Source organism: Balaenoptera acutorostrata, chromosome 5 (assembly GCF_949987535.1).
Source record: "Balaenoptera acutorostrata chromosome 5, mBalAcu1.1, whole genome shotgun sequence".
Taxonomy (NCBI): domain Eukaryota; kingdom Metazoa; phylum Chordata; class Mammalia; order Artiodactyla; family Balaenopteridae; genus Balaenoptera; species Balaenoptera acutorostrata.
The window spans coordinates 30,485,394-30,512,996 of record NC_080068.1 but is presented as its reverse complement, the minus strand read 5'-3'; the positions used below and the strand labels follow the sequence as shown (position 1 = coordinate 30,512,996).

Below are 27,603 nucleotides of genomic sequence, written 5' to 3'. Positions count from 1 at the left end.
TCTGAATTATTTTGGTGCCAGTTTGGCTTGCAAAATGAAATCATTCTACATTTCTAGTTGTGTGATTTGCAAGTCTTCCAGTTGAAATGACATGTGTAAATGTGGGTAGGCAGAGGAGCTTAAACAGCTACAGTAGTTGGGAGTTTGGGGTTAGCAGATTTAAACTATTATATATAGGTTGGATACGCAACAAGGTCCTACTGTACAGCACAGGGAACTATATTTAATATCCTGGGATAAACCATCATGGGAAAGAATACGAAAAGGAATGTATATGTATGTTTAACTGAATCACTTTGGTGTACAACTGAAACTAACACAACATTGCAAATCAACTATACTTCAATAAAATAAAAAAATAAAAAAAACAACCCTGCCGTGGGGCCTTTGTTTAGATTGGTGCTGGGTGATGACTGAATGAAATGTGCACCATCTCCTCAAAGGGTGCATGCCAAGAAATTCAAACAGTGAGGAGTGCAGCTCTACTTCTATGGGAACCTATTGGAAATAAACATGAAGCTTATCATCTGTAACGTAAAGTCTCAGCTGTGTTAAACTGACCATTTCTGTACCTGTATTATTCGCAAATCGTGTTTCCCCTCTACTTTTTTGAAGAAGAGATTTCAAGGCAGGAAAGAGGATGTTTCATTACCTGATTGTACATATTAGTACTTTATATTAATATACTAGTCTTTATTGTAACAACTGTTCTTTATTATTTTATTCAGGGCAACACAACTATTTATGTGCTGGAAGAAATGATTGCATAATTGATAAGATTCGACGGAAGAATTGTCCTGCCTGCAGACTTCAGAAGTGTCTTCAAGCTGGGATGAATTTAGGAGGTAAGTTTTGTGGTTTTAGTTCAATAAGAGTTGTTAAGATGGATATAACACCACTAGGCTCTATCCTCCCAAAACTGAAGATGAAGCTAACACAAAGCAAAGATTTCTAAAAATCTATTAAGTTCTACATTTATGCTAAAACATTTCAGGAGAAAAATATTTCTTAGAAGGAGTTGAAAACAAGTCTGCTATGTGGCTGTGGTCCTAGTGAAGTTTTCAGCTCTTGAGTTTGCTAAGGTTTCAAGAACTGGGTGCATAACCAAAACAAAAATGAATGATATTTTATATAAAACTATAGCTAACAGTTTTTATTACTGTGTCTGTTTAGAAATAAGACCTATAAGTGATAACATTAACCAGATAGGAATATATTCCTGACTCTAGGAGTAAATGTAATAAAGGAAGACCTATATGAAAAAAAAAGCAAAAAAACCCAAAAAAACAAAACTTTAAAAATGTTACAGGAGCTCACCAAAAGAGTGGGGCAGGTAAAGACTTGAACCAAACACAAAAGTATACAACATCCCTGGGTGGGGAGATTCAACGTCTTGAAGGTATCAGTTTTCTCTAAGTTATTTTATGAATATTACACAAGCCCAACAGAAATACCACTTGGTGATTCTAAGTTCCTAAAGAACAGCCAGCAAAATTCTGGAAAAGATAAATAATGAGGACAACTAGCTCTGCCACACAGTAAAGCATATGACACAGCTACAGTAATTAAAATGGTCTGTGTATTTGTTTATTGATTGTCAGATCAACAGAAAGTCAAGAAATAGATTCAAATAATATGAGAATTCTGTATATAATAAAGTTGGCATTTCAAATCAGTGGGGAAGGGATAGGTTATTCAATAGAAATTATTGTGACAACTGAGAAGCCATCTGGAAAACAAGAAAGTTGAATCCAAGCTCTTATGATCCTCCAAAATAAATTCTGCTCTTTCAATGATCTAAACTTCAAAATATAACACAGAAGTACTAGAGGAAAACATGGATTTTTTTAATATTCTACAAGTGGAGTATTTCATACTTTTTTGAGTATTAAATAAACCCAGAAGCTATAAGAGAAAAGAATGGAGGAAATCAATACTACTTACAAATCAAATATTACTGCAAAGGCAAATAATAAAAAACTGGGGGAAAATACTTGCAGCTTATAGACAAAGGGTTTATTTCTCACATAAAGTACTTCTCTAATTCCATAAGAAAAAGAAACCAACTCATTAGAAAAATGAGAATGAAAAGAATAGGAATGTGAACAAAATAGTCATAGGGAAAAGAATAATAAAAGAAATACAATTGGTTCTTGAAACACATGAAAAGAGTCTGAATCTAATCCTAATAAGAGAAATGCAAATTTAAAATATGAGATACAATTTCTTGCAAATGGCAAAGATAAAACATTTTTATGATATATTGTTTGATGAGTATAGAAATAAAAGTGAAACCCAGTGTTGATCTCCTGCATTTTAGGTGGAAGTAGAAATTGATATAAACTCTATGGAGAGCAGTTCAGCTATTTCAATAAAATGTTAAAAGGGCACAAGGCCTTTGACTCACCAATTCCACTTTTAGGAATTTATCCTAAGTATATTCTGGCGAAATGATATATGCATAAGATGTTCATTGTAGCCTTGTTAAATATCAGACACACATTAAATATTTATCTGTTCAGAACTGATGAAATAAATTATAGAATACTCTTCAGACACTAATAAGAATAAAGGGAGCTGTATACGGACTGATTTCCAAAATATTGTTTAGTGAAAAAAATCAGGTAGCAAAATAGTATGTTTCGTATACTACAAGTTGTATATCTGCTTTCAGAAAAGAATATATATTGTATAGAGCATTTCTGGAACAGTATGCAAGAAACTAGTCATGGTGGTGGTCTCAGTAGAAAGGACTGGGTAGCTGGGAGACAAGGATAGGAAGGAAAATTAATTGTCACTGTTATATATTCTTCTGCGCCTTTGAACTTCATATTGGATTAATGTGTGTATTGTGTACACAAGTTACCTATTTAAAAGAAATAAAGTAATTCGAAAAAGAAACACAAAGAGATTTCACTCTTTGCTTTGATGAAAGCACCAACTGGCTGACTAGTCGGGACTAGGGAGGAACATGGCTGCATGCAGAACAGAGCAGCTCTTGGGAATCAAGAGGAGGGTGAGCTGTGGCCAAGTGGAACTGCTCCTATGAGAGCATCCTGGGTGCCCTGAACTCAGCCAGAGCAGCCCGTGCTGGTCCAGAGGGCGGGCTCTGGAGCCGCACTGCCTGGGTGAGAACCCTTGTTCTGCCACTTCCTGACCTTGTAACCTCAGAGGCAGGTTACCACCTTTCCATGCCCCTGTTTCCTTCAACTTGTGCCTACCTCCTAGGCTGTGGAGAAGAGTAAATGCGTCAGGGTACAGTGAAAAAAAAGTCAGTACCTGTCTCAGTACACGTTGGTGGTGTGGTGGGTGGTAGAAACTCTCACTGCAGATTCCATAGCGCTTACACACATGATCTGAGGGACATGATTGCCCCACATGTTGGTGCTGGTGAACCTCAGTTGCCCAGAAGAGTTAAGCTGCTTGCCCCAAGATGCCACAGCCAGTGAGACGCTGAAGCTAGGTCTTGGATCTCTGGACCCCGGGTCTGGAGTTTCTGATGTACCACACTGCTTCCTTGTTCTAACGTCCAAATCAGCGCAGATGTGGCACAAAAGAGCACCTTCTGAAGCATGTGAGCGAGGGTCGGGCGAGATGAATAATTTAAAATCTCAATGGCACAGTGGTACAGCCGTTGGTCGTAAAATGAACTCTGAATCCGTTTTGTAAAATCTACCATCTGAATTTAAACACACACACTGCTGAGGTATATTTTAAAGTATCTCTGTGCAATTTTTGTATAGCTTTGCAAATCTTATATATTTACATATACTATGTAAATATGACTATAAATACTGTATGATCACACTTTATAAAATATCATTACTATCGGTTACTATAAAATACTAATGAAATAGCCATACTTATAGTTCCTACCTCATAGGGTTGTGTTAAGGATTAACTGAGTCCATACATAACCTTCAGAACAGAGTTTCTCAACCTCTGCACTGTTGACATTTGGGGCCAGATAGGTCTTTGCTGTGGGGCCGTCCTGTGTGTTGTAGGATGTTTATCAGCATCCCTTGTCTCTACCTATTAGATGCCAGTAGCTGTCCCTTGTCCCCCAGTGTGACAACCAAAAATGTTTCTAGGCTTCCCTGGTGGCACAGTGGTTAAGAGTCCGCCTGCCAGTGCAGGGGACACGGCTTCGAGCCCTGGGCCGGGAAGATCCCACATGCCGCAGAGCAGCTAAGCCCATGCACCACAATACTGAGCCTGTGCTCTAGAGCCCGTGAGCCACAACTACTGAGCCCGCGTACTACAACTTCTGAAGTCCACGCACCTAGAGCCCATGCTCCGCAACAAGAGAACCCACCACAATGAGACGCCCACACACCACACCAAAGAGTAGCCCCCACTCACCGCAACTAGAGAAAGCCCACGCAGCAATGAAGACCCAACACAGCCAAAAATAAAAAAATTAAATAAATCTTAAAAAAAAAGTTTCTAAACTTTGCTAAGTATGCCCTGGGTGGCATTGAGACCCACTGGTTTAGCAATAAGAGTAAATAATTGTAAGCGCTATTTAACTGTGAGATGTTTTCTGCTGGAATATACATTCCATCAGGGGAGGAATTTTGGTCTCTCTTGTTCGTTGCTTTATCTCCAGTGACTAGAACAGTGCCTGGCACAAAGTTGGCGTTCAATAGTTGTTTGTTGAGTGAATGCATGATTAACTGGCATTTTTAAGGGTTCTGTGTTCTGAGAATTCGGCTAAGCCCTCTATATATGTGTCATGTCTTTTAAACATCACATAACACCATGTGATACATACTGTTAACCTGTCCATTTTAAACATGAGTTCATGGAGGCCCAGAGAGGTTAAAGAACTGGCCCAAGGCCACAGCGCCAGGGAGTGGCAGAGCCAGAACTGAGATCTCTGTTCCTGGCACCAAAGCACACACCCAGCATCACTCTTTGTATGAAACGGGTCCACTGTTTATAGATTGACATTTTGAAAATAGCCCAGATTATCTATTAATGGCAGCTGTGGCACCAGATTTCTTACTTGTGTCTGTGATGGTCTGTAAGTGAGGCCTGGCGCGGTAGTACCTGATACAGAATCCACATACCTTGTCGCTGGTTTCTGGGTATGCAGGATAGGTTTTATGGATTTCGGTAAAACATTTTACTAGAGAAAAAGCTTACCTTGAATCTTGAGGTCATTGAAAGTTGTGAGTCAAAAATGGGCAGGTAGGCACACTGGTCAGGATGGCCATCATCAAAAAATCTACACACAACAAATGCTGGAGACGGTGTGGAGAAAAGGGAACCCTCTTGCACTGTTGGTGGGAATGCAAATTGATACAGCCACTATGGAGAACAGTATGGAGGTTCCTTAGAAAACTAAAAATAGAACTACCATACGACCCAGCAATCCCACTACTGGGCATATACCCTGAGAAAACCATAATTCAAAAAGAGTCATGTACCAAAATGTTCATTGCAGCCCTACTTACAATAGCCAGGACATGGAAGCAACCTACGTGTCCATCATCAGATGAATGGATAAAGAAGATGTGGCACATATATACGGTGGAATATTACTCAGCCATAAAAAGAAATGAAATTGAGTTATTTGTAATGAGGTGGATGGACCTAGAATCTGTCATACAGAGTGAAGTAAGTCAGAAAGAGAAAAACAAATACCATATGCTAACACATATATATGGAATCTAGGAAAAAAAAAATGGTCATGAAGAACCTAGGGGCAGGACGGGAATAAAGACACAGACCTACTAGAGAATGGATTTGAGGATATGGGGGTGGGGGAAGGGTAAGCTGGGACAAAGTGAGAGAGTGGCATGGACATATATACACTACCAAATGTAAAATAGATAGCTAGTGGGAAGCAGCCACGTAGCACAGGGAGATCAGCTCGCACAGGGAGATCAGCTCGGTGCTTTGTGACCACCTAGAGGGGTGGGGTAGGGAGGGTGGGAGGGAGGGAGACGCAACAGGGAAGAGATATGGGGATATATGTATATGTATAACTGATCCACTTTTTTAGAAAGCAGGAACTAATACACCATTGTAAAGCAATTATACTCCAATAAAGATGTTAAAAAAAAATGGGCAGAGTAGAAATTAATATTTATAAAAGTAGCGTTTTCTTTAGGTTCAAGTTATACTTTAACTACTTCTGGTTCCTGGATTAAGTAATTAACTTTTATTAAGTATCCAGTTGCGGTAACATACATTGCCATTTTTCTTTTATAATTTATTTTGAAGCCTCATTTTCCGTTTCAATTTGGGCAAAAAGAAATGCAAGCATTTTTATTATATTAAAAAAGATAATGTGAAGTTTAACCTTTTAATGTGAAGCAATTTTTTAAATGAAATATGTGAATTAAATTAAAACCTTTTATACATGTTCCAATCTCACCCCTGTTTTCTTAGCAAAGCAGGTCTGCAGTCTCTTTTTCTTCACCCTTCTTTCCTGCTACCTTTCTCTGGGGATACAGCAGATGCAACCCCATACTTGAAAGACATTTTCTGTTAGTGAATGGTCATGACTCTGGGAGCAAAATTAGTCATCTGCCTTCTACAGACATCAGGAATTCAGAATACTTTAGAATATTTTTTTTCCTATCCTTTCAGCTGGTTAGCATGTAATCCTAACCATGTCCCCAAACTAGCCTCTCCCTTAGAAAGTGGAAGGAAGAAGAATGAGTAGGTTTATATTTATCAGAAACCAAAGCCATAAAATGTGCCTCTTCCCTTTTCTCTAGATCCACTCCCTTCCTCTTCCTACAGGTGCTTTCCCTTTTCTTTAAAATCCTGCTGAGCTTTAGGGCGAATGCAAAGTAAAATAGAGCAGAAGATGTGAGAATGTCAACAGAGAAATTAAAAGGAAAATAACAGTTCATTGGCCCCAGGCTGGGCCCACGGCTCTGCTATAGCCCCTAATAATAGATCTCAAAAAGGCGTGGTTCTATTTACATGAGAATTTACTGCTTTGCATAGCCTCCTCCAAAGGAATTCATCACTTTGCTTTTACTGCCAGGGATCTGAAGAGGATGATCTATGTGTGTCTTTTAGAGCTGCTCCTAAAATATAAAGCACAGCGTCAAGGCTCTGTGGCCCTCATATCAAGAACGAGTCCTTTGGGGTGTTTCTAGCTCGTCTGTACTCTGGCCATAGAAAATAGAGAGGATCTTAGAGGTTTTTCTCTCCCAGTCCTCCCACTCACAGATGAGGAACTTGGAAGCCAAAATGATATCATCAAAGACTTGAGAAATGCAACCTAAAGACTCTAATACAGTTGTCTTTCCTCTTTTCCAAGCCACCCCCCTGCTTCATTTTTCATCTGATATGCTAAAGTCTACTTTCACGTTCCTTTAATGAAGACTCTAAAATATTCAAATCTTGCTTCCTGTGGCTTTAAACATGGAAGTTTCACAAACCATAGGATAGCCCTAACTCTGGTTTCAGTTGACTTCCGTGACTGTCTGCAGTGTTCCCTAATCCCAGCCATCACTTTTACTCTGGTGAGCAGGAGCCTTTAAAGGGTGGCCAAAAAAAAAAAAAAAAAAGGGTGGCCATCTCGGGTCCACCTTTTCCTACTGGAATGGAAGGTGTCATATGAAAAGAGAAAAGAATCTCAGACACAGGAAGCAGTAGCAACAGCAGACCTCACACGGCTGCTTTTTTGCAGACTGGAAGGCAGGCAGCTAGGTGAAAAAGGTAGGGAGACAGGAGATTAATGCTGGGAATCATTCAAAGAAATGGATACTCTTCTATTCCTGATAAGAATGGAACCAAAAAAAGAAAAATATGTAAATTAAAATTCATCCACATAATGCAATATTAATCAGCCAGTAAAATTACGGCTAGGAAAATTCATAACAACATAGAATACTTTCTGCACAAGAGTAATAAAGAAACGTGAGTATGCAAAACGATTTAGGTTCCTTATTCCATGATTACAGCTCTATAGGAAAAGATTTGCATGAGTCAGAAGACTAGGAGGAAATGGGAGGATACCAAAAACGTTTGTGTTTGTGAAGGGACGGATAAGGTTTTTCTTCCCTCTTTCCTAGTTTATCAATCCTAATGAACATGTTCTGTAATACAATTTAAAGAAAATAGCATTCACAATTTTGAACTAAAAAGAAGGGAAACAAGATTAATCGTGCTACTGAGCAGAAGAGGTAAAGAATTAGACATATACAGAAAGCCAAACAGGAAGGAGGAAAAAAGGAGAGAGAAGGAAAAAAAAAAAAAAAGACCTAGAAGACATCAGTAAGTCTCCTGCTGGGAAATGCTTTAAAAACTGAAATGGAGAAGTTAAGTGAAAAACAAAAGACCCAGAGACCAAAGAATGACAGAACCATGACCGACATGGAGAGGTCAGAGAGAGAGATCTTTTTACTTGAGGAAAATTGGCTTTACCTGCCAGCAACTTGCTCCAACTAGCCTGTATGGTCGGGCACCTGTAAAATTCACACGCAACACAGGTCTGGGGAGAGAAATTACAGGATCAGTGCCAGTGAGAGAGGAGGTTTATCTGAAATCCAATAAGAAAAACAATTTTTATATCTTTAAGGGTCTCCTGAGGCATGATATGCAGTAGTCTGTAGAAGTTTAGAAAGCCCAAGTGTACTGAGTTTTATGAAGAAATACCATTCCTTAGGTTTTTTTTTCCCCTTTCCATTCCTCTTGCTTGTAGACAATAAGAATTTCAGTGGGACTTTTGAGAACGAAAGTGGAGGGGAAAATAACACATTTCTATAAATCAGTGAAAGTATGGTTTTTGAATCTTCATGTATAAGTTAAGCCATATTCATTGTCATAGTAATACAATTTGAATTAAACAACTGGTATTTTTACCCTGCAGAATTTCAGGAGAGTTTAGGGTCGGTCCCGAAGCAGGCAGCATTTCAAGATTTACTATATTTCTTCAACTCTTGAATTTCTTTCCTTTTAGATTTTTGACTGTTGTGATTATAATTTGCAACCAATATGTACATTTAATTTGTATTAGTTTCCTTCAAAACTCTAATTAAATTGGAATCTGAGAAAGAATAGATTTATGTATAACTAAATCCCATTGCTGCACACCTGAAACTAATACAACATTGTGAATCAACTATATTCCAATATAAAATAAAAATTAAAAAAAAAAGAAAAACATCAAAGCTAAGAAAAAGGGGGGAAAAATTGGTGTCTTATTTCGTGACTGATAACGTCTTAGAACAGAAGCAATACAGGCGTTGGATGCAAACGTTCTTCCCTCCCAAGAATGTACATATTCGTAGGCCGTACTTGAGCCTCAGTGAGCTTACCCAAGTAGGCTGCTTATCTTGGGTCTTTTTAAATACAAAACCCAGGGATGTTGGAAACCTTCTGCTGGGTATACAGATGCCCATTTTTGCTTCCATTTCCTTTTGCATTTGCATTCTGTCCTGGTAGGTCATCATCCCAGTCATACTTAAGGGGCCAGTGGGCCTGGAGCTTAACCTTTCCACCTTTGAGATCTTGCATTTGTCGTCTCAATAGGCCTGAGTCACAGCTGTCCTTCCTAAGAAGCGTCTCAGATATACAGGTCTCCTTAGACTGGTCTACAGCAGCCCTGCAGTTCCACACACTCACCGATATTTTCTGTAATACACGATTCTTTTTCTAACTCTCTGGTAAAATCTTGGGGATTTTGTTTTGTTTTCGTTTTGTTTATGCCTCTTTATATTGTTATACTCTTTTGGGTTACCGCAGATGATGGGGTTTCATTATAAAAATATTGCTAGTTTCACATTTTGTCTTTGGGAAATACTAGGATGCCATTTCAGACACAATAGGTTTTTAATTTCTAGGACTTTTTGATTTTTTTCTCTTTTTGTCAGCTTCTTTCTACCAAGCTGTCTCCTCGCTACCTTGTTGCTTTTGGGTTTGTTTTTTGTTTTGTTTTTTTTCACTGCACTTGTTTCTACTTACTGCCTTCTCTCTCTCTGTCAGCTTCATTGTCCCCTGAGTGTCTTGTATTCAAACTTCCCCAAAGAAGGTCCCGGCCAGTTGGCTGGTCACCATCCAGAACAGAGCTTCTGATTGGGCTGAGACATAGACAAACAGCTGGCTTTGCTTCTGCTGCCCCTACCTTACTCAGGCTGGTATGGCCAGTTATAGGTCCCTGTGGTACAAAGCATGACAACCTGTGTGACAAGAAGCCTTTTGTGACCCCATTTTTCAGAAAGGAGCTGTAAGTGTAGATAGTGATCAGAGTGTAGTAGATTCAGTACAAACTTGTAACCATTACAGTCATCTCTTAATTGTGGAGCATCTCTTAAATCATAGCAATTTTTCCAACAGCCTGATTTTTATTCACACATTCTAAGTTATCTATATATTTAGAAGTAAAAAAGTATCCATTTTTAAAAAGCTGATGGACAAAACAAAATGATAGCTTTCCATGCCTCTTGGAACAGAACTGCTAAGGCTTTATTTTGGAGTTCAAGAGTTTTTGAGATGGCTACTTTGAAAACACACAAACCAGAACAAAACACAAAAAGCATTAAAAAAGCAAATCATAATTTTTTTTAAGCCATCTATTAATGTGTAAGGTGGACATTCTCTTATAGAACACCTCTCTAAACCTGAATCGTTTCTTCTCCCTAAATGCTAGACACTAGGATTGCGGGTGCACTCTGGGCTCATGGAAGAGTAGGGGTGAGGTATGTGGAGATAGTATGGAAGGAAGGACAAACCACTTAAAACCAAGCATCATAGGTTTTCTGCACTCAGTCATCTTAGAAAGAGCTGATCCATCACTCTATGTAAAGTCCCTGCCTATTCTGTAGGTATCATCTACCTCAGACTCTGATTTCTCAGTTATAATCATTGATTTCATTTACTTTCAGTTAACAGGTATGCACACTAAGGAATATAACTTAGTCTTTTTTCTTTCATTTGAAAAATCTACAGACTAGTGATCTGATGCTTGTTGGCTCTCTGATAAATAGCCTCTTCTCCCCGCTTCATAGTAAAATAGTGTGATTATAAAAAGGGGGGAGGGACCTCTTTATGTAACAGTAAAGTCTCTGTTCTCACCTCTGAAAGGTACAGAAAGCCATTCAACTGTCTATTAGAAAACAGCCCTTCATATCCTGTGATAAACCATAATGGAAAAGAAAATGAAAAAGAACGTATATATATGTATAGCTGAATAACTTTGCTGTACAGTAGAGATTAACACAACATTGTAAATCATCTATATTCCAATCAAATAAATAAAAAATAAATAAAAGAGCCCTTCAATCTTCAGGAATAAATAAGTATGATATTTAGTATCATTGATGATGATTTTTCTGGGACAGATAACATACCTTTTAACAGCTAACCCAATTCTAACAGATTTTTAAAATATTTTTATTGATTTATCAAGTTATAAAATGCATACTCATTACAGTGATTAATAAAGGAAAGTAAAAGTTCTCTGTAATAAATTGGGGGAATGAAGATGGAAGAAGAGTCAAGATGTTTGCTGGCAAAAAATAATGATTTACATTTTGACGAAGAGGCTCTTCAAAGCTGAACTAGCAGAGCCAGTAAAAATGGTTTCCTCCGAATGTGCTGCTTCATTATTTTGAAAAGAAGATCTGTCAACAACAGTGTAAAGCCAGTTGCTGAGTTAGGTCATGAAAACAAGAAACTCCAAGATGTAATTGTTCTGTATTCCTCCAAGTGTTTTGTTTAGTACGGTGTTTGTTTTGAAAGCATAATAACGTAAAATATGTTTAAACAGTAATGACGCTAAGCAGTTACTCTGTTACCGTATAATTATTTTCTGTATTAAGATTAATCTGGTTTGTAGAGGGGAGGATCACAGTATTTAAAAAGTGCATCTCTGATGAATCCATCCATTGATTCTTCATTCAGCAAATGTCCATCGCACTCCTCCTAAATTCCAGGTGTTCCCCACAATGTTGCCAGTGTAGCCAGGAGAAGGCAGGCACTTCAAAGGGCTAATCTCTAAGAAAGAAGACATTTATTATGGGCCAGATAAGCGTTCGAAATTTACGACGATGTACTTAGGAGTAGCCTCGGTGTTGACAGTGGGACACATCCCTAGAGCTTTCTCCTTGCTTTAGAGCAGTGTCAACTTCCTGACTTGTGTCTATCGCACAAGATGGTGGCACGTTAGGATGCCATTCTCTAACTCCGTCCCTCCATATCTGGGGGTGTCCTTCCCGGGTGTGTTCTTTGTGCCTCGATCCCATCAAATGGTCCTATGGCACGTACTGACACTTGCTTGGGACATAGTCTGGAAAGGAGCAGCTCTGCATCATGAAATCCTTCAGAAGACCCACGCTCATCCTTACCTGCAGACCACCTCCATTGCGACGTCAGCATCCATCAGTCAACAGCATTCTTCACTTGATGTTGGCACTCTGAACTCGGACTATGAAAATCAGCCCTTCCTATTCTTACCAAAAAATTGAATACAAGTTTAAAGTTTTCTGGCCACCTTAGAGACTTTTAAGTCGTTTCTAGCCTGAGGACGACTGAGGCAGCTCTGGTTGGTCCCTTCAGAATGCATGCCTTGTCTGTCTCTCTTGTAGCTCTTGTAACAGATACTAAGAAATGTCTGTGAAGACAGGCTGGGATTCGCGGGGCCACTTGCTAGCAGCCGACGTGCTGACATCTCCCTTCAGTTTGTGACCTGCCCCAGCACATTGCTGTCTCCCCTGGAAACTCTTCAGAATTCACTTCAGCATCACCAGAGAAACTGAGAGACACCTTTATGAACAATTTAAAAAATTTTTAAATAATCAATGATTTCTTTCAACATCCAGTTTTCTTAATCTCTCAATCTTCAAACCAAGCTGTTCTTCATCCTAAAATTAGACTAATTCACCAGTGAAAATTCAGACAGTTACATCTTCATTTGCCATATAAATGACAGGCGTTTCATGTTAATTACTCAGAAACATTTGCATATGTTAATTAGGTCGTTTCTACATTTTTTTAAGCAAAAACTTAAATCCCATAGAGCAAAAACACTTTTCCATTCTGTAAATACTCATATTTTTAGGTAAAGTTGAGTCAGATTAGAAATTTTAAGCCAAATTCTAAAGGTTACAGCATGTAAGAATGATGAATGATGGGAATGGGGAGGACTGTGTAATCAGCACTCCAGTGGGGCAATTGTGCTCAGTTCTTGCTGCCTCTCCAACTCATCTGTCAAGTCTTTGTTCTATTTTTATTTAAAAAATTTTTTTCATTGAAGTATAGTTGATTTACAATGTTGTGTGAGTTTCTGATGTACAGCAAAGTGATTCAGTTATGTATACATTATTTTTCATATTCTTTTCCATTATGGTTTATCACAGGATATTGAATATAGTCCCCTGTGCTATACAGTAGGACCTTGTTGTTTATCCATCCTGCGTATACTAGTTTGCACCTGCTAATCCCAAACTCCCAATCCTTCCCTCCCCCACCCCAGCCCACCCTGCCTTGGCAACCACAAGTCTGTTCTCTATGTCTGTGAGTCTGTTTATGTTTCGTGGATGAGTTCATTTGTGCCATATTTTTAAAATTTATTTTTTTCTTTTTCTTTCTTTATTTATTTTTAATGTCTTTATTGGAGTATAATTGCTTTACAATGGTGTGTTAGTTTCTGCTTTATAACAAAGTGTATCAGCTATACATATACATATATCCCCATATCTCTTCCCTCTTGCGTCTCCTTCCCTATCCCACCCTCCCTATCCCACCCCTCTAGGTGGTCACAAAGCACCGAGCCGATCTCCCTGTGCTATGCGGCTGCTTCCCACTAGCTATCTATTTTACATTTGGTGTAGTGTATAAATGTCCATTGTGCCATATTTTAGATTCCACGTATAAGTGATATCGTATGGTATTTGTCTTTCTTTTTCTGACTTATTTCACTTAGTATGATAATCTCTAGGTCCATCCATGTTGCTACAAATGGCATTATTTCATTCTTTTTTTATGGCTGAGTAATATTCCATTGTATGTAAGTATGTGTGTGTATGTGTATATATATGTATATGTATATATGTGTGTGTGTGTGTATACACACACATACACACACACCACATCTTCTTTATCAACTCATCTGTTGACGGACACTTAGGTTGCTTCCATGTCCTGGCTATTGTAAATAGTGCTGCTATGAACATAGGGGTAAATGTATTTTTTTGAATTATAGTTTTGTCCAGATATATGCCCAGGAGTGGGATTGCTGGATCATATGGCAACTCTATGTTTAATTTTTTGAGGAACCTCCATCCTGTTCTCCATAGTGGCTGCACCAATTTACATTCCCACCAGCAGTGTAGGAGGCTTCCCTTTTCTCCACACTGTCTCCAGCACTTCAAGTGTTTGTTTTAAACACACTCACCCATGCCCCGCACCTAGAGACTCTCATGCCGTAAATCTGGATGGAGCACGGGCAGCGTCTTGATTTTATAAAACCCTAGACATTGTACATCACTTCATCAGAGCAGAGAACCACTGTTCCAGGGCTTGCTATAACATTGGCAGCATTTTTCTTAGGATAAGAAAAACCTTTCATTGGTTTTTTTTAAGGCCCTTTAGTTTTGTTTGTTTTTTTTCTCTATTTAATGTTATTTTTTTTTAATTTTATTTTTTATTTTTTTATTTATTTTTGGCTGCATTGGGTCTTCGTTTCTGTGCGAGGGCTTTCTCCAGTTGCAGCGAGTGGGGGCCACTCTTCATCGCGGTGCGCGGGCCTCTCACCATCACGGCCTCTCTTGTTGCAGAGCACAGGCTCCAGACGCGCAGGCTCAGTAGCTGTGGCTCACGGGCTTAGTTGCTCCACGGCATGTGGGATCCTCCCAGACCAGGGCTCGAACCCGTGTCCCGTGCATTGGCAGGCAGATTCTTAACCACTGCGCCACCAGGGAAGCCCCAATGTTATTTTTCTCAAGTAAATCAGTAACCACCATCTGGTAAATATTTCTTCACCAGGTGAAGTCCCCTAAAAATATTTTAAGTTAATGTATTTGCATTTTTCTTGCCAGCCCTAACATAGCCTTATAAAGGGCCATGTTAGCTTTTAGTCCACTGACTGTACTACTTTTGTGCCTTACTAAAACTTTAAGTATATTGAATAAGCTGTACATTTAAATGCTACACATCTCTGGGGCAGAGTGTTCAGAACTCAAAGGTGAAGGTAGGTTCCTTATCCCCAGAGAGGACAGGTCCTGAAACAGTGACCCTGACGTTCTGTATTGGGGAGACAAGAAGAGGATAAGAGAGAGAAGGTGGGAATAATCCTAAGAAGGAAATGGAGAGGGAAGAGAGGGGACCTTGGTGAGGTTTGTGATTTGTTACAAGAGAAGAAACAAATTTAGAAATGCCACCCTCAGTGTCACCTCACTTCTGCTCATGTGCCCCCTGGACACACCCTGGACATGTGTAGACATTTGTACCCTCTGGGGAGAGGCAGGAGCAGAGAGAAGGGAGCTGGGGTTGCATCTCGCGCCCACATTCACAGTTCCCAGGCCCCACCATGGTGGTCTCCTCTCACGCTTGTGTGAGTTAGAAGGAAACATCTGTGGGCCTGGTGTCTTCCAGGCCCTCAAGGGAGTCTGTTCGGTGCACAATGTTTGTTCTTCATAGTAAATAACCTCTTGACCCACTTCTCCATCTTTACTCAGTAGAGTCGGTTTTGGCCACATCATTAAACATTTTCAGATAATATTAGCGGTGACACTATTGTGGGCTTTCCAGCTGTTTTTATGGTTAAAGAAAAGTTCTTATCAGGCTTTAAATATGATATAAAAGATTTTATTGGGCTTCCCTGGTGGCGCAGTGGTTGAGAATCTGCCTGCTAATGCAGGGGACACGGGTTCGAGCCCTGGTCTGGGAAGATCCCACATGCCACGGAGCAGCTGGGCCCGTGAGCCACAATTGCTGAGCCTGCGCGTCTGGAGCCTGTGCCCCGCGACGGGAGGGGCCGCGATAGAGAAAGGCCCGCGCACCGCGATGAAGAGCGGTCCCCGCACCGCGATGAAGAGTGGCCCCCACTTGCCGCAACTGGAGAAAGCCCTCGCACGAACCGAAGACCCAACACAGCCAAAAATAAATAAATAAATAAATAAATAAATAAAAATCAAGTAAAACTTTAAAAAAAAAAAAAAACAAACATATTTTAAAAAAAAAAAAAAAAAAAGATTTTATTAAAGTACTCTGGAGTCGAAAACAGATTCAAAATAAAAGTTAAAAAAGCTTAGCTTTAGTTGATTTATTTACTCTAAGGCTCACTAGCTGCCCTGTTCCCAAACAGGCTTTCATAGCCAGTAGGTCAGTCTTTCTCAAAATGTTTGATTTATTTTCTTTAAAAAACAAAATCTGAAGCCTCCCCTCGGGCTATTTGAAATTCAAAATAAACGGGATCCTGTGACTCATCCTGAAGCAGTGGACACAATGCTGGTTTGCTCTCAACCCCACACACACCCCTTTCTGCCTCTGCCTGCTCCCCAGCCCCTTGGAGGGTTCTGAGCCACTTCTGGGCTTCATCCTGTGTGATTGGTCCTGCCACCTGCCCAGCTGTGCCCTCCGCATGGTCAGCGACTTCTCCACCCCTGACTCTTCCTTCTGGTTCACTGCTGTGGGACAGTTTCTGCCAAGTCCCCCTTGGTGGTTTGAGTGACAAGGCTCCCTTCTTCAGGTACAGCAAAGGCCTCTCATTTGCACCAGACATAGGAAGGCTAAGAAGGAGGCACCTATGTACCTATGTGTATGAGTTTCCTCTTGCTGCTATAACAAAGCAACACAAGCTTAAAACAACACACATTTATTATCTTACACTTCTGGATGTCAGAAGTCCAACATGGATCTCACTGAGTTAAAATCAGTGGGCAGGCAGGCAGTATTCCTTGGTGGAGGCTCAAGGAGAGAATTCAATTCCTTTCCTTTTCCAGCTTCTGGAGGCTGCCTGCATTCCTTGGCTCCTAGCCCCCTTCCATCTTCAAAGCCAGATTAAATGCATTCTAACTTTGCTTCTGTTGTCACATCCTCTTCTCTGCCAATCATGCCTCCATCTTTCACTTACAAGGACCCTTGTGATTATATTGGGATCACGTGAACAGTTCAGGATAATTACTTTATCTTAAAATCCTAAATTTAGTTAAGCCTGCAGAGTCCCTTTTGCCCTGTAAGGTAACACATTCACAGGTTCTGGGGATTAGGAGGTAAACATCCTCAGGAGACCATTATTTTGCCCATCACCTGTGTAATAGTCTGTGTCCAACAAAACCCTGGAATTTTTTATTGTTACTGAAGTATAGTTGATTTACAATATTGGGTTAGTTTCAGGTATACAGCAAAGTGATTCAGTTATACATATGTTTTTTTCAGATTCTTTCCCATTATAGGTTATTATAAGATACTGAATATAATTCCCTGTGCTATACAGTAAATCCTTGCTGTCTATCTATTTTATATATAGGAGTGTGTATCTGTTAATCCTATACTCCTAATTTATTCCTCCCTCTGCCCTTTTCCCTTTGGTAACCAGAAGTTTGTTTTCTATGTCTGTGAGTCTGTTTCTGTTTTGCATATACATTTGTTTATATTATTTGTTAGATTCCACATATAAGTGATATCATATAATATTTGTCTTTCTCTATCTGACATACTTATCACTGAGAATGATAATCTGTGGGTCTACGCATGTTGCTGCAAATGGCATTATTTCATTCTTTTTATGACAGTAATATTGCATTCTGTATATATACCACCAACTATTCATCGTTGATAGACACTTAGGTTGCTTCCATGTCTTGGCTATTGTAAATAGTAGTGATACGAACATTGGGGTGCATGTATCTTTTTGAATTAGAGTTTTTGTCTTTTCTGGATATATGCCTACCACTCTGGAATTTTTGGATGCCTTCCTGATTTTGGCCCTCTACATACTCACCTACCTCATCCCCATCTCTCCTTACTCCTTGACACTTCCCCTCCTTTTTGAAAATCCATTCTGATTACTTCTTCACAACCTTCTGGTTGTGCCTTTGTCCACACAGTTTTTAAATGGCCTACATATCCCTCCCCTATGCTAATAAATCCCTATTACCCATTTCAGACCAACCTCAAAAAATTCATCACCTCCAACTCTACATAAATTGTACCCTTCACAGATCAGTCTTTTACACAGTTCTGAGATGTTATGTATGTATATAATTTATTAAGACTTCTTCTCCTGTAAAGCTTTCTATGACTTCCTTAGGTCAAGTTCATTAGTACCTCCTCTGTGCTTCCAAAGCCTCTATTGTAGCATTTCACAGATTTTATTGTACTTACTTGTTTGTAAGTATTTCTTGCCAAATAGTCTTTGAATTTCTCAGGAACAGAGTTATCCTTTTGCCTTCATATCCAGAGCACTTAGCACATAGATGCTTAATAAATGCTTATGGAATAAATGAATGAATGAATGAATAGGAAGTCAAACCTTGTTCATACATTACTAAGCTGAATTTAGCAAAAAACTCTAAGTTTGGTTATACAGTTATTAAAGTCACAATGGACTTCATTTTAAAACCAATCCCATAACCGTAACAAAGATTCCAAGGATGGTATTTTAAGAAAGTTCTAGTATAAGTATTATTTTTCAACCCTGCACCAGGAAGGTGTAGTTTCCAAGAAACATACAAGTCTTGATCTCATATTGACTTATGTAGCATAATTTGGCAACTTCTTAAATGATAAGAAAAAGTTTTGCATACCTCTTCATTCCTTGATGAGAATTTTTAAGTATTTTCTTGATTATGGTTATTTAACCACAATTTTTGGTGCAAGCATGGGGGGGATAACATTTGGGGACGGCTGTTGTTGCTTGTTAAGGTGGGAGTTCTAGCCCTGGTCAGATAGTTTGTAGTGATGTGTTAAATTCAAAGTCAAGAGAAGCTAGAATGAGTTGACCTAGAGTAAAAGGACTGGAGGAATGAAACTGGAGGAACAGCCTCCAAAATAAGCGTAAAAAAAAAAAAAAGACAAGGATAACAGGGAATGGAAAGAAGAGAAAACAAAGGAGTGAGGCAAACCCAAGAAGAGTAGGTTAAGATGAAGTTTTGGATGAGGAGCTTTAGTGGAGTAAATTCCAAAGATTATTAACTAAATCAGTGGAATCCACGTATAACTCAAAGTCAAAGTCAGGGAGAAGTGCTGATTTCAGAAGGGAGAAGAACTTGTCTTCACCAAAATTGACAGAAACTCTCCATCCATGTTTGAGTGGCCTGTTGAGTGAAGTGGAAATAAGCAATGCTGTGTTCATGGCCATAAACACAAAGACAGTCTTGTAGACCCATTTCTGGGAAATAAATAAGCCTATCAGCTAAAAAAAGACAATGCTACCAGGGAGTATTTAGAAGACCTTCATTCATGAGAAAGCTGAGTGCCTATATAACTGAACGGTGTGAAACTACACTCATGATTGAAGTCACTCTATGCAGGTCATACCTGGAAATCCCTTTAGATTGTAGTCATGATTAATTCTGCACTTAAGTTGACTGGACACAAGGCTACCATTCCTGGTATAGGGGAAAAGGTGCAACTTCCGAAGATGAGAAACAGGCTGTAAACTTGGGGCTGTGGACCTCTTTCCCTCCAGGTGGTGTCAGCAGGAAGTTGACCATGAGGAACAGTGCCAGCCGCACAGCTGAAGGAAGATTATTTGGGGGGAGGGGGCGTTTCATCCCAGGAACAAATATTCTTTTTTTTTTTTAAATTTATTTATTTATTTATTTATTTATGGCTGTGTTGGGTCTTCGTTTCTGTGCGAGGGCTTTCTCTAGTTGCGGCGAGCGGGGGCCACTCTTCATCGCAGTGCGCAGGCCTCTCACCATCGCGGCCTCTCCTGTTGCGGAGCACAGGCTCCAGACGCGCAGGCTCAGTAGTTGTGGCTCACGGGCCCAGTTGCTCCGCGGCATGTGGGATCTTCCCAGACCAGGGCTCGAACCCGTGTCCCCTGCATTGGCAGGCGGATTCTCAACCACTGCACCACCAGGGAAGCCCCAAATATTCTTTTTAATGGATGGTTAGTAAGGAAACCTATTGTAGAAAACCCAGCTTGAATTTTAATATAAGAATATCAAAATCGGTCAGCTGTTACTCATGTTCTTTTATGAGTGTAATAACATACTTGTCAGTCAGTGGACACACCCTTTGGGTGTGGTAGGACACTTGGCCATGGCTTGTGCATTGTAAACCCGTGGCTGTGATTACACCAGGCTGCGGGAACCTCTCTAGCATGCTGTGCCTGCGTTGCTTGTAAATTACATTTCTTTATTCATCAGCATTTTTCAGAACTTAATGTTGCTCTGTGACTCCATAATCATGACTTTTTTTAAAATTTAATTTTATTTTTTTATACAGTAGGTTCTTATTAGTTATCTATTTTATACATATTAGTGTATATATTGTCAATCCCACTTTCCCAATTCATCCTGCCCCCCCCACCCCCCCACCCCCCCGTTTTCCCCCACTTGGCGTCCATAGGTTTGGTCTCTGCATCTGTGTCTCTATTTCTGCCTTGCAAACTGGTTCATCTGTACCATTTTTTTAGACTCCACATATATGCATTAATATACGATATTTGTTTTTCTCTTTCTGGCTTACTTCACTCTGTATGACAGTCTCTAGGTCCATCCACGTCTCTGCAAATGACCCAATTTCATTCCTTTTTATGGCTTCCACTGTATATATGTACCACATCTTCTTTATCCGTTCATTTGTCGATGGGCATTTAGGTTGCTTCCATGACCTGGCTATTGTAAATAGTGCTGCAATGAACATTGGGGGGCATGTGTCTTTTTGAATTATGGTTTTCTCTGGGTATATGCCCAGTAGTGGGATTGCTGGGTCATATGGTAATTCTGTTTTTAGTTTTTTAAGGAAGCTCCATACTGTTCTCCATAGTAGCTGTATCAATTTACATTCCCACCAACAGTGCAAGAGGGTTCCCTTTTCTTCACACCCTCTCCAGCATTTGTTGCTTCTAGATTTTCTGATGATTTTCTGATTTTCTGCTTCTAGTATATGTTTCTTGGAAACTACACCTTCCTGGTGCAGGCCATTCTAACCGGTGTGAGGTGATACCTCACTGTAGTTTGGATTTGCATTTCTCTAATAATTAGTGATGTTGAGCAGCTTTTCATGTGCTTCTTGGCCATCTATATGTCTTCTGTGGAGAAATGTCTATTTAGGTATTCTGCCCATTTTTGGATTGGGTTGTTTGTTTTTTTAATATTGAGCTGCATGAACTGTTTATATATTTTGGAGATTAATCCTTTGTCCATTGACTCATTTGCAAATATTTTCTCCCATTCTGAGGGTTGTCCTTTCATCTTGTTTATACTTTCCTTTGCTGTGCAAAAGCTTTTAAGTTTCATTAGGTCCCATTTGTTTATTTTTGTTCTTATTTCCATTACCCTAGGAGGTGGGTCAAAAAAGATCTTGCTGTGATTTATGTCAAGAAGTATTCTTCCTGTATTTTCCTGTAAGAGTTTTATAGTGTACAGTCTTACATTTAGGTCTTTTATCCATGTTGAGTTTATTTTTGGTGTATGGTGTTAGGGAGTGTTCTAATTCTTTTACATGTAGCTGTCCAGTTTTCCCAGCACCACTTATTGAAGAGACTGTCTTTTCTCCATTCTATATCCTTGCCTCCTTTGTCTTAGATTAGCTGACCATAGGTGCATGGGTTTATCTCTGGGCTTTCTATCCTGTTCCATTGATCTATATTTCTGTTTTTGTGCCAGCACCATATTGTCTTGATTACTGTAGCTTTGTAGTATAGTCTGAAGTCAGGGTGTCTGATTCCTCCAGCTCTGCTTTTTTCCCTCAAGATTGCTTTAGCTGTTTGGGGTCTTTTGTGTCTCCATACAAATTTTAAGATTTTTTGTTCTAGTTCTGTAAAAAATGCCATTGGTAATTTGATAGAGATTGCATTGAATCTGTAGATTGCGTTGGGTAGTTTAGTCATTTTCACGATATTGATTCTTCCAATCCAAGAACATGGTATATCTCTCCATCTGTTTGTGTCATCTTTGATTTCTTTCATCAGTGTCTTATAGTTTTCTGAGTACAGGTCTTTTACCTCCTTAAATAGGTTTATTCCTAGGTATTTTATTCTTTTTGTTGCAATGGTGACTGGGATTGTTTCCTTAATTTCTCTTTCTGATCTTTTGTTGTTATTGTATAGGAATGCAAGAGATTTCTGTGCATTAATTTTGTATCCTGCAACTTCACCAAATTCATCAATTAGCTCTAGTAGTTTTCTGGTCACATCTTTAGGATTATCTGTGTATAGTATCATGTCATCTGCAAACAGTGACAGTTTTACTTCTTTTCCAATTTGTATTCCTTTTATTTCTTTTTCTTCTCTGATTGCTGTGGCTAGCACTTCCAAAACCATGTGCATAATACTGGCGAGAGTGGACATCCTTGTCTTGTTCCTGATCTTAGAGGAAATGCTTTCAGTTTTTCACCATTGAGAATGATGTTTGCTGTGGGTTTGTCATATATGGCCTTTATTATGTTGAGGTAGGTTGCCTCTGTGCCCACTTTCTGGAGAGTTTTTATCATAAATGGGTGTTGAATTTTGTCCAAAGCTTTTTCTGCATCTATTGAGATGATCATATCGTTTTTATTCTTCAATTTGTTAATATGGTGTCTCACATTGATTGATTTGCATATATTGAAGAATCCTTGCATCCCTGGGATAAATCCCACTTGATCATGGTGCATGATCTTTTTAATGTGTTGTTGGATTCTGTTTGCTAGTATTTTGTTGAGGATTTTTGCATCTAAATTCATCAGAGATATTGGTCTGTAATTTTCTTTTTTTGTAGTATCTTTGTCTGGTTTTGGTATCAGGGTGATGGTGGCCTCATAGAATGAGTTTGGGAGTGTTCCTTCCTCTGCAATTTTTTGGAAGAGTTTGAGAAGGATGGGTGTTAGCTCTTCTCTAAATGTTTGATAGAATTCACCTGTGAAGCCATCTGGTCCTGGACTTTTGTTTGTTGGAAGATTTTTAATCACAGTTTCAATTTCATTACTTGTGATCGGTCTGTCCATATTTTCTGTTTCTTCCTGGTTCATTCTTGGAAGCTTATACCTTTCTAAGGATTTGTCCATTTCTTCCAGGTTGTCCATTTTATTGACATAGAGTTGCTTGTAGTAATCTCTCATGATCCTTTGTATTTCTGCAGTGTCAGTTGTTACTTCTCCTTTTTCATTTCTAATTTTATTGATTTGAGCCCTCTCCCTCCTTTTCTTGATGAGTCTGGCTAAAGGTTTATCAATTCTGTTTATCTTCTCAAAGAACCAGCTTTTAGTTTTATTGATCTTTGCTATTGGTTTGTTTGTTTCTATTTCATTTATTTCTGCTTTGATCTTTATGATTTCTTTCCTTCTACTAACTTTGGGTTTTGCTTGTTCTTCCTTCTCTAGTTCCTTTTAGGTGTAAGTTTAGATTGTTTATTTGCAATTTATCTTATTTCTTGAGGTAGCATGGTATTGCTATAAACTTCCCTCTTAGGACTGCTTTTACTGCATCCCCTAGGTTTTGGATCGTCATGTTTTCGTTGTCATTTGTCTCTAGGTATTTTTTGATTTCCTCTTGATTTCTTCAGTGATCTCTTGGTTATTTAGTAATGTATTTTTTAGCCTCCATATGTTTGTGATTTTTATGTTTTTTTCCCCTTAATTGATTTCTAATCTCATAGCGTTGTGGTCGGAAAAGATGCTTCATATGATTTCAGTATTCTTAAATTTCCTAAGGCTTGATTTGTGACCCAAGATGTGATCTATCCTGGAGAATGTTACATGTGCACTTGAGAAGAAAGTGTAATCTGTTGTTTTCAGATGGAGTGTCCTATCAATTTAATCTATCTGCTCTATTGTGTTATTTAAAGCTTGTGTTTCCTTATTAATTTTCTGTCTGGATGAGCTGTCCATTGGTGTAAGTGAGGTTTTAAAGTCCCCCACTATTATTGTGTTACTGTCGATTTCCTCTTTTATAGCTGTTAGCAGTTGCCTTATATATTGTGCTCCTATGTTGGGTACATATGTATTTATAATTGTTATATCTTCTTCTTGGATTGATCCCTTGATCATTATGTAGTGTCCTTCCTTGTCTCTTGTAACATTCTTTATTTTAAAGTCTATTTTATCTGATATGAGTATTGCTACTCCAGCTTTCTTTTGATTTCCATTTGCATGGAATATCTTTTTCCATCCTCTCACTTTCAGTCTGTATGTGTCCCTAGGTCTGACATGGGTCTCTTGTAGACAGCATATTTATGGGTCTTGTTTTTGTATCCATTCAGCAAGCCTGTGTCTTTTGGTTGGAGCATTTAATCCATTCACATTTAAGGTAATTATCAGTATGTATGGTCCTATTACCATTTACTTAATTGTTTTGAGTTTGTTTTTGTAGGTCCTTTTCTTTTCTTGTGTTTCCCACTTAGAGAAGTTCCTTTAGCATTTGTTGTAGAGCTGGTTTGGTGGTGCTGAATTCTCTTAGCTTTTGCTTGTTTGTAAAGCTTTTGATTTCTCCATCGAATTTGAATGAGATCCTTGCTGGGTAGAGTAATCCTGGTTGTAGGTCCTTCCCTTTCATCACTTTAAATATATCATACCACTCGCTTATGGCTTGTAGAGTTTCTGTTAAGAAATCAGCTGTTAACCTTATGGGAGTTCCCTTGTATGTTATTTGTTGTTTTTCCCTTGTTGCTGTTAATAATTTTTCGTTGTCTTTAATTTTTGTCAGTTTGCTTACTGTGTGTCTTAGCGTGTTTCTCCTTGGGTTTATCCTGCCTGGGACTCTCTGCCCTTCCTGGACTTGGGTGGCTATTTCCTTTCCCATTTTAGGGAAGTTTTCGACTATAATCTCTTCAGATATTTTCTCGGGTCCTTTCTTTCTCTCTTCTCCTACTGGGACCCATATAATGTGAATGTTGGTGAGTTTAATTAATGTTGTCCCAGAGGTCTCTTGAGCTGTCTTCCTTTCTTTTCATTCTTTTTTCTTTATTCTGTTCCATGGCAGTGAATTCCACCCTTCTGTCTTCCAGGTCACTTATCCATTCTTCTGCCTCAGTTCTTCTGCTATTGATTCCTTCTAGTGTATTTTTCATTTCAGTTATTGTATTGTTCATCTCTGTTTGTTTGTTCTTTAATTCTTCTATGTGTTTGTTCTTTAATTCTCTAGGTCTTTGTTAAACATTTCTTTCATCTTCTTGATCTTTGCCTCCATTCTTTTTCCAAGGTCCTGGATCATCTTCACTATCATTATTCTGAATTCTTTTTCTAGAAGGTTGCCTATCTCTACTTCATTTAATTGTTTTTCTAGGGTTTTATCTTGTTCCCTGATCTGGTACATAGCCATCTGCCTTTTCATTTTCTCTATCTTTCTATGAATGTGGTTTTCCTTCCACAGGCTGCAGGATTGTAGTTCTTCTTGCTTCTGCTGTCTGCCCTCTGGTGGATGAGGCTATCTAAGAGGCTTGTGCAAGCTTCCTGATGAGAGGGACTGGTGGTGGGTAGAGCTGGGTGTTGCTCTGGTGAGCAAAGCTCAGCAAAACTTTAATCCTCTTGTCTGCTGATGGGTGGGGCTGGGCTCCCTCCCTGTTGGTTGTTTGGCCTGAGGCGACCCAGCCCTGGAGGCTACAGGCTCTTTGGCAGGGCTAATGGCGGACTCTGGGAGGGCTGATGCCAAGGGGTACTTCCCAGAATTTCTGCTGCCAGTGTCCTTGTCCCCGCGGTGAGGCACAGCCATCCCCTGCCTCTGCAGCGATCCTCCAACACTAGCAGGTAGGTCTGGTTCAGTCTCCTGTGGTATCACTGCTTCTTCCCCCTGAGTCCTGATGCACACACTGCTTTGTGTGTGGCCTCCAAGAGTGGAGTCTCTGTTTCCCCCAGCGCTGTCAAAGTCCTGCAATCAAATCCCACCAGCCTTAGAAGTCTGATTCTCTGGGAATTCCTCCTCCCATTGCCAGACCCCCAGATTGGGAAGCCTGACGGGCGACTCAGAACTTTCACTACACTGGGTGGACTTCTGTGTTCTCCAGTTTGTGAGTCACCCACCCAGCGGTTATGGGATTTGATTTTGTGATTGCGCCCCTCCTACCGTCTCATTGCAGCTTCTCCTTTGTTTTTGGATGTGGGGTATCTTTTCTGATGAGTTCCAGTGTCTTCCTGTCAATGATTCTTCAGCAGTTAGTTGTGATTCTTGTGCTCTCGCAAGAGGGAATGAGTACTCGTCCTTCTACTCAGCCATCTTGAACCAATCTCCCCCATAAATTACATTTGTAGTTAAAAAGTGTGGCAGTGATAATAAAATTTGGATTTCTACGAGACTAAATGTAAATCTTAACTATATGGATAGGCTCTAATCTTTTACAACCCCAGTGACCTATCTCAGAAATTTTGTGTGGAATTTACCTATCTGTAAAGCATAAGGGGAAAACTTCAGTGCTCCATCCAAAGGAGATGGCCAGATCTCAGCTCCAGCCATTTGTTGCCATGGGGGAGAACAGACAGCCATGGCCAGATTTTAAGGTTTCTTTTCATGATATCAGAAATACAAATTTTTGTGTGAAGTATGCCAAGTTGTGAAAGATGTGAAAGATGAAAATGAAGTTTTGAAATTATCCTTAGCTCACTTTGCAGTTCATGACTTCTGCTAACAAGGAAACTAACTTGAGGAGCATAATGGATTAGCATGCTTCTCATCTCAGCTCTCGTTTGAGTGTTTTTTATCGATATGTAGTCTAGGGATTTATTTATCTTCCTAGCTTACTGTTCTTGTCTTTATCAGTTTCCTTAGTGTAGACCAGTGGTTTTCAATCAGGGGCAATTATACTCCCCGGGGCGGATATTTGGCAAAGTCTGAAAATATTTTTGGTTGTCACAACTTGTAGGAGGATGCTATTGGCATCTAGGGATTTAGAGGGCCTGGGGTGCTGCTAAATATTCTACATTTTCACAGGACAGAACCCAACAACAAAGAATTATCTGGGCCAAAGTATCAATAGTGATGAGGTTGAGAAACCCTGGTATAGGCCATGTTTTTATCCCAGTCTATCCCTCCCTCCCTCCCTCCCTTCCTTCCTTCCTTCCTTCCTTCCTTCCTTCCTTCCTTCCTATCTTTATTTTAAAGAACCTTTTTTCCAGATTCTCTCTTTTTTTCCCTCATTCCATAATCTTATTCAGAACCTTTAGGTTGGTAGTTCTCATTTTCCAAATGCAGAAAAATAGTCACATGGGAGTTTTTAAAAATGAAGAATCCCAGCTATCTTCTAAGCTAAGATAGACATAGCTTTTAGTAATTATTTATACTTTGGGAAATAAGTAAATTTAAATGTATTATGGACAAAGAGTTGAGGGTATATATAATCGTATGTGGTCCTTACGAGTTACCCAAGTAGCTGGATAGTATATCTTAGAGTTTTTTTCCCCAAATTTCTAGTCTATTCCCCATTTTTTGTCGTATACCATATGTCTTCCCCATAAGACGTTGGTTGATAGTGGTTCCCTGAAAGTAAAAGATTAAAAATTTGTTTTTTTAAGCATATGAACTAGTCAAAAAAAAAAAAAAAAGGGCATGGACTA

The 27,603-nt window shown here is 39.3% G+C and overlaps 1 protein-coding gene across 1 annotated transcript in view; it reads left to right on the top strand.

Annotated features, from left to right (window-relative positions):
• NR3C2 (nuclear receptor subfamily 3 group C member 2) overlaps positions 1–27,603 on the top strand; it is a 375,901-nt gene that overhangs the window by 257,119 nt on the left and 91,179 nt on the right. The window contains exon 4 of the mRNA XM_057547323.1: positions 729–845. Coding sequence (XP_057403306.1) covers positions 729–845 — 117 coding nt within the window. The remainder of the gene's footprint in view (positions 1–728; positions 846–27,603) is intronic.